This window comes from Lineus longissimus, chromosome 18 (assembly GCF_910592395.1).
Source record: "Lineus longissimus chromosome 18, tnLinLong1.2, whole genome shotgun sequence".
NCBI lineage: Eukaryota > Metazoa > Nemertea > Pilidiophora > Heteronemertea > Lineidae > Lineus > Lineus longissimus.
The window spans coordinates 12,796,307-12,808,704 of NC_088325.1; the positions used below are offsets into that span (position 1 = coordinate 12,796,307).

General features: G+C 45.2%; 2 protein-coding genes across 3 annotated transcripts; both read right to left on the bottom strand.

Moving 5' to 3' along the window:
- Positions 1-35: 35 nt before the first annotated feature.
- On the bottom strand, positions 36-6,617 carry LOC135502122 (2-dehydro-3-deoxy-D-gluconate 5-dehydrogenase-like). 2 transcript variants are annotated; one of them, XM_064794708.1, is made up of 11 exons: positions 6,541-6,617; positions 6,139-6,194; positions 4,403-4,552; positions 3,778-3,948; positions 3,508-3,608; positions 3,060-3,176; positions 2,524-2,737; positions 2,210-2,395; positions 1,619-1,741; positions 994-1,156; positions 36-727 (listed from the first exon to the last, which is right to left on the bottom strand). In XM_064794708.1, the coding sequence occupies exons 2-11, from the start codon at positions 6,149-6,151 to the stop codon at positions 538-540; spliced, it is 1,428 nt and encodes a 475-aa protein (XP_064650778.1). In that variant the 5' UTR covers positions 6,152-6,194; positions 6,541-6,617; the 3' UTR covers positions 36-537. The 2 variants fall into 2 exon arrangements, with proteins under 2 accessions (XP_064650778.1, XP_064650777.1); XM_064794707.1 differs by lacking the exon at positions 6,541-6,617 and having other exon boundaries at positions 6,139-6,294.
- Positions 6,618-7,269: 652 nt separating this feature from the next.
- LOC135502121 (2-dehydro-3-deoxy-D-gluconate 5-dehydrogenase-like) lies at positions 7,270-12,068 on the bottom strand. Its single transcript, XM_064794706.1, has 10 exons — positions 11,981-12,068; positions 11,509-11,658; positions 10,900-11,070; positions 10,630-10,730; positions 10,183-10,299; positions 9,644-9,857; positions 9,329-9,514; positions 8,762-8,884; positions 8,140-8,302; positions 7,270-7,967 (listed from the first exon to the last, which is right to left on the bottom strand). Exons 1-10 carry the CDS (start codon positions 11,991-11,993, stop codon positions 7,772-7,774), a joined length of 1,434 nt encoding a protein of 477 aa, XP_064650776.1. The 5' UTR covers positions 11,994-12,068; the 3' UTR covers positions 7,270-7,771.
- Positions 12,069-12,398: the final 330 nt, after the last annotated feature.

The window sequence follows — 12,398 nt, forward strand, 5'->3', positions numbered from 1 at the left end:
GCAGGTTCCGAAGATTCACTTGAATAAGGCAGATGTAAACAATGCAAGTTTGATACGAGAAGCCATTACAGAGTCAACCCCTTGAGATGAAGGTGGGCGCACCATACGGTGGTGACTCTTGAAGGGGCAATAGGGATTACACTACAGCAGTTGATTGCTCAGCCGTGGTGTGCATGTCGTCCTGAGCACAGTGAGATGTTAGATCAGTCCAAGGCAGGCGGTAGGCCCAGGTGACTGTTGTGGAAGAGACAAAGCTTTGAATGTCTACCAGAAAATTGTGAGATGCTATAGACCAAGTCAGTAGATTATAATGCATGTATGACGTCCAGCTAATGTATTTCAGAGAAAAGTTAGCTCAATCCAAGGAAAAGGGTGTGCAAGTTTCAAAAGTTCAGACGAGCATTGGAAACTCAAGTTACAAATAAGAAGCCTAATTGTAAAAAGTAACGCGTGTGGGGTTAGACCTAGCGTTGTGTGACCCCCCTCCAGGTGCGGGAAGAGAACACCACCAAAGACTGAAGAAATAGCACGTTTTTTTTATAAAGTGCATTTCCCGCCGTCAACAACCACATTTTCTCCAGTGGTGTAATCCGACGCCTCTGACGCGAGATAGACGGCAACACCTTGCAAATCTGTCACTTCTTGCATGCGTCCTGCTGGTATTTCTGACACCCAACGTTCGAAGAGTGGTTGATCGGAACAGGTCATGGGTGTTTTGACGTATCCACTGAAACGGAGAGAAGAAAGTGAAATGCGGCGTGGAGTTACACTCCGCTAGTAATTTTGAATGCGAAAAAAATCGGAGAAATCATGGCAATTTATTCTACTCGCTGCAGTTTTTGTTCAAGTTCTTGTCGACTCAGGTAATTTGTTCCTACCAATCCTTTCGACCTGCTGCATTCTGACTGTGACTATAGATGCAAAAGAGCTTGAGCGAAAGAAAGGTTTGTTGCAAATAGAAGCTATAATTTCAGCTCGTCGCCAGAAACTTACGGGGAAATGCAATTCACTCGGATGCCTTTTTCGGCCCATTCCACGGCCAGAGTCCGGGTCAGTCCAAGGACGGCTATCTTTGAGACGCTGTAGGACACCAGCTTCTGGGGGCGGGGCACGATGACACTCCACATGGAGGCCTGGTTGACTATCTTTCCGTAACCTGCGGTAAAGAAACTAAAACGTGCAACAAGGTGGGCCTATGGGAAGCTCAGGGAGGCTTTTGAAGCCTAATTTCATTTCCCTTTTTTCGGGATAAAAACCTAAACTCGCTTTTTAGGCCTTTATCTATAGGCCAACCCATCGGGAAATAAAATTGATGTAACTCTGGAACAGAATTTGCCTCACTTGGCTCCAACCTAAGTCTCCCTTTAAGCAAGCGGGTCACTTTGCTAAAAGTTCAGAGAAGACTTCTAGCTTTTGAGTAGCCAATACATTCACCTTTTTTTAGCAAAATGACCCGGTTGGAGCCACAAGTAGATCAGATTTAGTTACACGAAGTCGCCGATGGTGTCTTTCCTATCTCACGTCCGAACGTCAGCATTTATTACTGAATCCAACTGAGACACCAAATTAACTATATCAGCCACCAGAATATCAATATTCCCCCTTTAATGATGAATACCTTGTTTAGCCATGATGGCGTACTCGGCCTTACAGCACATGAACACGCTGTTGATGTTGACGTCCATCACGGCGTTCCAGTCCTCCATGGAATGATCTTCTGCAGGGTTCGAGCGTGCGATTCCTGGAGATAGGAGGGAAAGTGTTCAAGGATCATGTGGTGGTTCACCCCTCACTCTGGTAATCGTGCAAAACCACCCCAAAAACACCTTGGTCTGAATCCTGACTTGATAACACGGACTTTCTAGATATCCTTTAAACGGTCTTGGCCGGTCTCTGTTTAAAAGACCTATACTAGTGCACACGGCTCAACAAACTGAATTTCCCTTGAGATGAAATAAGAAACAGGGCCGAACCACTCTCGTGGAAAAACAAGCCTTTGATGAAAATCACTTACAACGAATCTTCTCTTAGAGGGAGAAGTGATAGCAACAGTCCGTGTTGAAATGATGTCAGTTCATAACCAATCTAACCTTAAACTTAGGGAAGTTGGATTTTGATTAAAATCTGAAATGAACGCGAGGATCTTTTTCATGTCAATGATATGGACACGTGATCTGATGTCATCACCTAACCTCCTCCCCTGTTCTACCTGCATTATTGAAAGCAATGTGTAGAGCTCCCCAGCGGTCAACCACACTCTCAACCATCAGTTTGACCTGGTCCTCTTTCGTGACGTCGGTTTGTAGCCACATAGCATCGATGCCCTTCTCTAGGAGTTCGTGACAAACATGCTTGGCTCTCTCCTCGAAGATGTCCACAACTGCAACTTTTGCACCTGTAAATACGACAATTTGGTTTTTGAAAACATTTGGACCAAAAACATCTCTTTCCTTTTAAAGTCAAGTCGATCATACGCGCCAGTGCAGGGTTAACATCAAGTTGATGATCAGCAAATTGACTTACCCGCCTCTCCCAGGGCATGCGCGTACCCTCGACCAATCCCCTGTCCGGATCCTGTGACCAGTGCCACCTTTCCGTCAAGACGGAATCTCTGAAGAATGTTTCGTTTCTGAACTCCTGTGCAGACATCATCCAAAATAGCAGTGGTTTCTTTCTCAACGAGGGGCGACCGGCGTCGGATGATCATGACTTCCTTACCCGAAATAGGCAAGTTTACCTGGAATATATAGGGCGTGGTTCGTAATCAATGTAGGCACATTTAGGAAAGATATTGGCTGCTTGACGGCAGCCGAGTCCTCCGTTGCATTATGATCGTCCCAATAGGTTATCATTAGCAGCAGCCGACTGGTGCTGCTGCGGTTGGAATCGTAGTGGTAGTCAAGGCGGAAACTATAAGCTGAGTAGAGCTTACTTGACGCTTGAGTGATGAATAGTGTAAGGCAAAAAGGGCCAAGACTTCAGTGTAGCGGCGCATATCGGCAATCTGTCAAACCATGATATGTCTTCCAACCATTGGGACCAATATGACGAAGCCATACCTGTTCGAGCCGCTCGTCGCCGGTGATGTGAGCACTAAAGGCAACTGACGAGGTGTCACCGGCGAACATCACTAACAGGGTTCCATTCAACGCCAGAAGATGGCGCTTGAGAACAATCTGTAAAGAAAGATACATTATGATGCAGTTCCACAGTTCAAACCGTTGATTTAATCACAACTTAGCCGTAGGATTTGGCTGTGAAAACATCATTCAAATGCTGGGTGCTGGGTGCAGGGTTCAGAAGCCTGAATGGATTCCGCCTGTCTTTCCCAAGTAGTCAATCTCTGAGATATTGAAGAAAATAATCAAACCATAATCCGTCATCAAAGGGAAGGACTGATATTTCCACTGAGGAGGAGCTTTAAGACGGCTACACCGAGTAGTAAGCTTTTGGTAATTTTTCTCTTGCAAAGATAACGATGGCGGCGTTACGCGGTGCTATACCCACCTCAAAATCTTCGATCAGCGTCTCTGACCCATCGTCCAGAATGATCACATTAAACTCCTTGGACTCCGAGGCCAACTTGTCAAGAATTTCCTTCGCTGACCCTGGATTGAAAAATGTTGGAGTTAGCTGCTGTCAACTTTGTCCCGAGCCGTCGCGGCTTTCTACAATGTCTTCTTGGCACATTTTTCGCTCTGACTCAGACCCAGTGTCTCAGATTAATTTAGCTATGACGTCATCTCACTACACAATCTCGATGGTAGCTCAGCTCACCTTGTTCAGGTTTCATATTGTTTTTCATCTGGTCGGCGTCTCCGCGGATGACCAGAACACCATCAGCCGGCAGCATGTCGGACAGCGCTGCTGTCACGGCCTCGGGTGCGTCTCTGAGGTTGAGTAGTCTGGTGGCACCGGAGATCTGCAGAACCATCTTTAGCAAGGAGACTGTAAAAGTTGGAAGGGAGAGAGCTCGTATTCTAATCTTAATTGCAATTCATTTCTATTCTAAGTGTGGAAGAAAGCAGATACCCCTATTCTTGTTAGGGGACAGTGCAAATATCTCTTCTGTCATATCGCCTTTTCTAAACTTATCCGATCGATGCTAGTAGTTTTTCAGCTACGGCCGGACAATGCATCCCCTGAACCATTTATATTCGTCCCCGGATACTTTGTTGCCAGACAAGTTGTCTTCGAGTAATTCGTCCTCGGACAATCGTCCCTTGCTAATACTCCCTCGGGCAGTTGATCCCCTCATTCGTCCTGTCCTCATAACCCTTGTCTTTCAGGCGACAAGGAAAGTTCCTTCCTTTCTCAGTGTCCCTCATTTGAAAGGGGAACACTGGACCATGGAAACATTGTACATGTATACATGTACATGTACATTTCGTATATTTCGTACCTTCAGGTGAGATGTCTTTGACGGACTTCTCTGGTGCATGGACCTCCTCCGCCAAAGCCAGTGCCTGGTCCAACAGCCGCTTGATGGCACCGGGAAGGTTTGGGTTGCTGCTCACCAAGTCTGAGCATTTCTGCAGCTGTTCCACGATATCTAGAAAGTACCAAATAGTTAGATCTACTCCAGTAGCAGGCAAAAGTTTGTCTCATTGGATGTGCTCGTGGTGGTAAATAACCAGAAGCGCCCAAGTGTGACGTATTTTGTGAGGTACTTCCGAAACGTTACACCTAAGTTGGCTTGGTTGCTGCTGACAAACGTCTTTTTAGGAGATATATTTATGATCCCATATCGGTGGTGGTACCAGTAGCGTGAGGGGAGTATGGGCGGTTATTACCGCAAATAAAGACAAACCAAAGCAAAGACACTTGTGTAGCATATCAAGGACACGTAGATTGATACTCCTATGTGCATGCCACATCAAAGACATCTGGAATGCATGTTTTGTTTTTGTTTGATACAGCATAGATAAAACTAGACCGCAACCTCTCTGGGATGGACAGTTGTTTTCATGAGCCATACACAGCACAGATAAGACATGAAGGCAATACCTCTCTGGACCATAAACCACGTCAAAGATAACGATGCGAAGTCAACAGACGGCGCCACCGTCTTGGGAAAAGTAAAAAGTTGAAGGAGGTTGACACAGTTTTCTAACTTATCTCTATCCATGGTTATGATATACTAGTATGATTGATGATGTTGAAAAGAAAGGGGATCTCAAAATACGACAGTCTACTACGAATAGATGCAATAGTGACATAACAACACATGTGCATTTTCCCGCTAGTCGCTTATATCAACAAAAACCTGAAGTTGTCGATGTCGTTTTTATAGCCTGGTACCACTGGCCACCGTCAGACGACGCTGTATTGACGGGACGGACGGAGGCCAGGTTCCAGCCAATCTTTGCACGACTCGGAATTCCGAGTCACGAAAGTCGTTGATTTCCAACGTCTTTTTATATTATATTGAAATCGTGTTTAATAAACATGAGTTAGTAGTGCTTGCTTGAAATACTCAAATATTGTGTATTAAGTGTAATCATGTTCACAAAAGTTTTTTTTTGGAGAATACTTTGTGAGATTACGGGTTGGACGTATAATTGTGAACCGACGGCTCATTATCAATAGACGCTTAAAGCTTCATTTTGTCAACAATTCATTTCCGCATCCATTTTCTAGCATCATTTCGATAAAATCTGCCTTTATTTAACCAATGGAAAAGTACAAAGAAGTACTGGATTTCTCATTGAAATCCAAACTTGCGTTCGCCGTAGTACTGAATATAAGTTTCGCTTTCGGATTTGTTGACAGGCTTCCCCGCAATGACGTCATTATCTATTTATAGACGGTGGCCGGAACCTGGCCTCCGTCCGTCCCGTCAATACAGCGTCGTCTGACGGTGGCCAGTGGTACCAGGCTAGTCGTTTTTACTTTTCCCAAGACGGTGGCGCCGTCTGTTGACTTCGCATAGTTAGATGTCTTTGATGTGGCACACATAGGAGTATCAATCTACGTGTCCTTGATATGCTACACAAGTGTCTTTGCTTTGGTTTGTCTTTATTTGGGTAATAACCGCCCATAGGGGAGGGCAGGGGCATATCATCCTCGTTTAAGGTTACCCCTGTACACTTTGCAAATATGTCTTTACTGGGGCCTAAAGGGGTTGGTGCTACTTACCCCTCTCTGCCATTATGTCCTCGTCCAGGATGGCCTAGTTCTATCTGTCAGATAACCTTGACATCCGCTTGTCAGATTAATGTCAATAAAGGCCTACGCCGTTCGTTAAAATTTTTGAATTTGTAATTGAATTTGCAAATGTCCAATTGCGAAAATACATATACTAAATATAAATGTCAACATTGTCGTAGGGTAGACTGATATACAAAAGTATGAATATCAAGTTTAAACAAATTTGTACTCATAATAACTGCACTGCGGCAGATTTCTATTTAACTTGACCACAAGTAGTTACGAACGGTGTAGACCTTTAAAGCCGCGTTCACACTGGGGGTTTATACCGAAACCCGAATAAGGCGCTATTCCACTTCGGTGCGTCACACTTGATTCGGTATAAATTACCTTTATACCGCTCTAGCGAAACCGGTGATTTGTATCGACATCGATGCGCTACAACCAAAGCGATACAGCTACGCCGCAATAGAATTGCAGTGTGACCTCTTTATTAGTTTATTCCGCAACAAGGTGGATGACTCAGCAAGCCGCGCAGGCGCAGTAGCTAATGTCACCTCTATTTCCGTTTTAGCGTATGGAGAAAACGTGTTGAAAATTTTGTCATTTCTACCACTTATTTTAAAGTATTTAGGCCCTAATTTGGTGTAATGGCGGCGAGAAGTGAAACTTGGGGTATTGAGAGGCTGCTGCTCCTGCAGATCTGGCGTGATGAGGATGTTGAGGGCCAACTGACTGGTGTGCAACACGCCAGTTTACGATCAGGTGAATGAATGACATTCACCCTGCAGGGCAGTTTTCTTATCTAACGTATAGGTGGCGTATGTCTATTGCGGATTGAGTGTGACGCGGTTTGTTTCGCATCGATGTCAGTTTCAAGTGCAGTGTGACCCGAACCGATACAGTGAAATCGGTTTCGGTATTTCGGAATAGGGAAGTCGGCATGAATGCGAAACAAGTGTGAACGCAGCTATAATCAAACTAATCTGAACTTATATCAAGTGTTTTCGTTAATTCAGTCCGGGACACGTCTCTAGAGGATAGTGATCCCAGTAATGATTTATGAGCTGTGGAAATGCGTTAGGCAGGTGCCGAAGATTCACTTGAATAAGGCAGATGTAAACAATGCAAGTTTAATACGAGAAGCCATTACAGAGTCAACCCCTTGACATGAAGGTGGGCGCACCATACGGTGGTGACTCTTGATGGGGCAATAGGGATTACACTACAGCAGTTGATTGCTCAGCCGTGGTGTGCATGTCGTCCTGAGCACAGTGAGATGTTAGATCAGTCCAAGGCAGGCGGTAGGCCCAGGTGACTGTTGTGGAAGAGACAAAGCTTTGAATGTCTACCAGAAAATTGTGAGATGCTATAGACCAAGTCAGTAGATCATAATGCATGTATGACGTCCAGCTAATGTATTTCAGAGAAAAGTTAGCTCAATCCAAGGAAAAGGGTGTGCAAGTTTCAAAAGTTCAGACGAGCATTGGAAACTCAAGTGACAAATAAGAAGCCTAATTGTAAAAAGTAACGCGTGTGGGGTTAGACCTAGCGTTGTGTGACCCCCCTCCAGGTGCGGGAAGAGAACACCACCAAAGACTGAAGAAATAGCACGTTTTTTTTATAAAGTGCATTTCCCGCCGTCAACAACCACATTTTCCCCAGTGGTGTAATCCGACGCCTCTGACGCGAGATAGATGGCAACACCTTGCAAATCTGTCACTTCTTGCATGCGTCCTGCTGGTATTTCTGACACCCAACGTTCGAAGAGTGGTTTGAGATGATCGGAACTGTTCATGGGTGTTTTGACGTATCCACTGAAAGGGAGAGAAGAAAGTGAAATGCGGCGTGGAGTTACATGCTCCGGACGCAGTGGACCGGTTTCGCTGTGTCGCTTCTGACTGTGACTATAGATGCAGAAGAGCTTGAGCGAAAGCAAGGGTTGTTGCAAATAGAAGCTATAATTTCAGCTCGTCACTATAAACTTACGGGGAAATGCAATTCACTCGGATGCCTTTTTCGGCCCATTCCACGGCCAGAGTCCGGGTCAGTCCAAGGACGGCTATCTTGGAGACGTTGTAGGACACCTGCTTCTGGGGGCGGAGCACGATGACACTGCACATGGAGGCCGTGTTGACTATCTTTCCGTAACCTGCGGTAAAGAAACTAAAACGTGCAACAAGGTGGGCCTATGGGAGACTCAGGGAGGCTTTCGAAGCCTAATTTCATTTCCCTTTTTTCGGGATAAAAACCTAAACTCGCTTTTTAGGCCTTTATCTATAGGCCAACCCATCGGGAAATAAAATTGATGTAACTCTGGAACAGAATTTGCCTCACTTGGCTCTACCTAAGTCTCCCTTTAAGCAAGCGGGCCATTTTGCTAAAAGTTCAGAAGACTTCTAGCTTTTGAGTAGCCAATACATTCACCTTTTTTTAGCAAAATGACCCGGTTGGAGCCACAAGTAGATCAGATTTAGTTACACGAAGTCGCCGATGGTGTCTTTCCTATCTCACGCCTGAACGTCCACATTTATTACTGAATCCAACTGAGACACCAAATTAACTATATCAGCCACCAGAATATCAATATTCCCCCTTTAATGATGAATACCTTGTTTAGCCATGATGGCGTACTCGGCCTTACAGCACATGAACACGCTGTTGATGTTGACGTCCATCACGGCGTTCCAGTCCTCCACGGTATGATCTTCTGCAGAGAGCGAGCGTACGATTCCTGGAGATAAGAGGGAAAGTTTCCAAGGATCATGTGGTGGTTCACCCCTCACTCTGGTAATCGTGCAAAACCACCCCAAAAACACCTTGGTCTGAATCCTGACTTGATAACACGGACTTTCTAGATATCCTTTAAACGGTCTTGGCCGGTCTCTGTTTAAAAGACCTATACTAGTGCACACGGCTCAACAAATTGAATTTCCCTTGAGACTCTCGTGAAAAAACAAGCTTTTGATGAAAATCTCTCACAACGAATCTTCTCTTAGAGGGAGAAGTGATAGCAACAGTCCGTGTTGTAATAATGTCAGTTCATAACCAAATATAATCTAAAACTCATGGAAGTTGGATTTTGATTAAAATCTGAAACGAACGCGAGGATCTTTTTTATGTCAATGATATGGACACGTGATCTGATGTCATCACCTAACCTCCTCCCCTGTTCTACCTGCATTATTGAAAGCAATGTGTAGAGCTCCCCAGCGGTCAACCACACTCTCAACCATCAGTTTGACCTGGTCCTCTTTCGTGACGTCGGTTTGTAGCCACATAGCATCGATGCCCTTCTCTAGGAGTTCATGACAAACATGCTTGGCTCTCTCCTCGAAGATGTCCACAACTGCAACTTTTGCACCTGTAAAATACGACAATTTGGTTTTTGAAAACATTTGGACCAAAAACATCTCTTTCCTTTTAAAGTCAAGTCGATCATACGCGCCAGTGCAGGGTCAATATCAAGTTGATGATCAGCAAATTGACTTACCCGCCTCTCCCAGGGCATGCGCGTACCCTCGACCAATCCCCTGTCCGGATCCTGTGACCAGTGCCACCTTTCCGTCAAGACGGAATCTCTGAAGAATGTTTCGTCTCTGAACTCCTGTGCAGACATCATCCAAAATAGCAGTGGTTTCTTTCTCAAGGAGGGAAGACCGGCGTCGGATGATCATCACTTCCTTACCCGAAATAGGCAAGTTTACCTGGAATATATAGGGCCTGGTTCGTAATCGATGTAGGCACATTTAGGAAAGACATTGGCTGCTTGACGGCAGCCGAGTCCTCCGTTGCAATATGATCGTCCCAACAGGTTATCATTAGCAGCAGCCGAGTGGTGCTGCTGCGGTTGTGATCGTAGTGGTAGTCAAGGCGGAAACTATAAGCTGAGTAGAGCTTTATAATTAACGCTTGAGTGATGAATAGTGGAAGGCAAAAAGGGCCACGACTTCAGTGTAGCGGCGCATATCGGCAATCTGTCAAACCATGATATGTCTTCCAACCATCGGGACCAATATGACGAAGCCATACCTGTTCGAGCCGCTCGTCGCCGGTGATGTGAGCACTAAAGGCAACTGACGAGGTGTCACCGGCGAACATCACTAACAGGGTTCCATTCAACGCCAGAAGATGGCGCTTGAGAACAATCTGTAAAGAAAGATACATTATGATGCAGTTTCCACAGTTCAAACCGTTGATTTAATCACAACTTAGCCGTAGGATTTGGCTGTGAAAACATCATTCAAATGCTGGGTGCTGGGTGCAGGGTTCAGAAGCCTGAATGGATTCTGCCTGCGTTCTCCAAGTAGTCAATCTCTGAGATATTGAAGAACATAATCAAACCATAATCCGTCATCAAAGGGAAGGACTGATATTTCCACTGAGGAGGAGATTTAAGACGGCTACACCGAGGAGTAAGCTTTTTGTGATTTCACTGGCAAGGATAACGATGGCGGCGTTACGCGGTGCTATACCCACCTCAAAATCTTCGATCAGCGTCTCTGACCCATCGTCCAGAATGATCACATTAAACTCCTTGGACTCCGAGGCCAACATGTCAAGAATTTCCTTCGCTGACCCTGTATTGAAAACTGTTGGAGTTAGCTGCTGTCAACTTTGTCCCGAGCCGTCGCGGCTTTCTACAACGCCTTCTTGGCACATTTTTCGCTCTGACTCAGACCCAGTGTCTCAGATTAATTTAGCCATGACGTCATCTCACTGCACAATCTCGATGGTAGCTCAGCTCACCTTGTTCAGATTTCATATTGTTTTTCACCTGGACGGCGTCTCCGCGGAGAACCAGAACACCATCAGCCGGCAGCATGTCGGACAGCGCTGCCGTCGCGGCCTCGGGTGCGTCTCTGAGGTTGAGTAGTCTGGTGGCACCGGAGATCTGCAGAACCATCTTTAGCAAGGAGACTGTGAAAGTTGGAAGGGAGAGAGCTCGTATTCTAATCTTAATTGCAATTCATTTCTATTCTATTTGTTGAAGAAAGCAGATACCCCTATTCTTGTTTGGGGACAGTGCAAACATCTCTTCTGTCATATCGCCTTTTCTACTATTTTTCAGCTACGGCCGGACAATGCATCTCCTGAACCATTTATATTCGTCCCCGGATACTTTGTTGCCAGACAAGTTGTCTTCGAGTAATTCGTCCTCGGAGAATCCTCTCTTGCTAGTTCTCCCTCGGGCAGTTGATCCCCTCATTCGTCCTGTCCTCATAACCCTTGTCTTTCAGGCGACAAGGAAAGTTCCTTCCTAGATCCTTTCTCAGTGTCCCTCATTTGAAAGGGGAACACTGGACCATTGAAACATTGTGCATGTTCATGTACATTTACATTTCGTATATTTCGTACCTTCAGGTGAGCTGTCTTTGACGGACTTCTCTGGTGCATGGACCTCCTCCGCCAAAGCCAGTGCCTGGTCCAACAGTCGCTTGATGGCACCGGGAAGGTTTGGGTTGCTGCTCACCAAGTCTGAGCATTTCTGCAGCTGTTCCACGATATCTAGAAAGTACCAAATAGTTAGATCTACTCTAGTAGCAGGCAAAGGTTTGTCTCATTGGATGTGCTCGTCGTGGTAAATAACCAGAAGCGCCCAAGTGTGACGTATTTTGTGAGGTACAGTACATCCGAAAACGTTACACCTAAGTTGGCTGGGTTGCTGCTGACAAACGTCTTTTTAGGAGATATATTTATGATCCCATATCGGTGGTGGTACCAGTAGCGTGAGGGGAGGGCAGGGGCATATCATCCCGCTTTAAGGTTACCCCTGTTCCCTTTGCAAATATGTATTTAACTGGGGCCTAAAGGGGTTGGTGCTACTTACCCCTCTCTGCCATTATGTCCTCGTCCAGGATATCCTAGTTGTTTAGCCCACCCCACAGCTCTGTTTGATATGCGCTTATCAGATTGATGTCAATAAAGGCCTACGCCGTTCGTTATACAGATACTAAATATAAATTCCAACATTGCCGTTGTGTAGACTGATATACAAATAGTATGAATACCAAGTTTAAACAAATTTGTATTCATAAAAACTGCACTGCGGCAGATTTCTATTTAACTTGACCACAAGTAGTTACGAACGGTGTAGGCCTTTAAATCAAACTAATCGCAAATTTATAAAAATTATGTAATGGTTTTAAATGTCACGTTTTTTTATTGTCTTATCTGTATATGTGATTGTGATCTGTTGTGAAACTTATATCAAATGGTCTCGTTAATTCAATCCGGGACACGTCTCT

Excerpts from the sequence above, each read along its gene's own strand:
- LOC135502122 (XM_064794708.1), bottom strand. Across the intron at positions 1,742-2,209 it reads CATTGCTTTCAATAATGCAG|GAATCGCACGCTCGAACCCT; the intron begins GTAGAACAGGGG and ends TCCTATCTCCAG. Across the intron at positions 1,157-1,618 it reads CGCCATCATGGCTAAACAAG|GTTACGGAAAGATAGTCAAC; the intron begins GTATTCATCATT and ends TCTTTACCGCAG.
- LOC135502121 (XM_064794706.1), bottom strand. Across the intron at positions 11,071-11,508 it reads CAAAGACAGCTCACCTGAAG|TCTCCTTGCTAAAGATGGTT; the intron begins GTACGAAATATA and ends CAACTTTCACAG. Across the intron at positions 8,303-8,761 it reads CGCCATCATGGCTAAACAAG|GTTACGGAAAGATAGTCAAC; the intron begins GTATTCATCATT and ends TCTTTACCGCAG.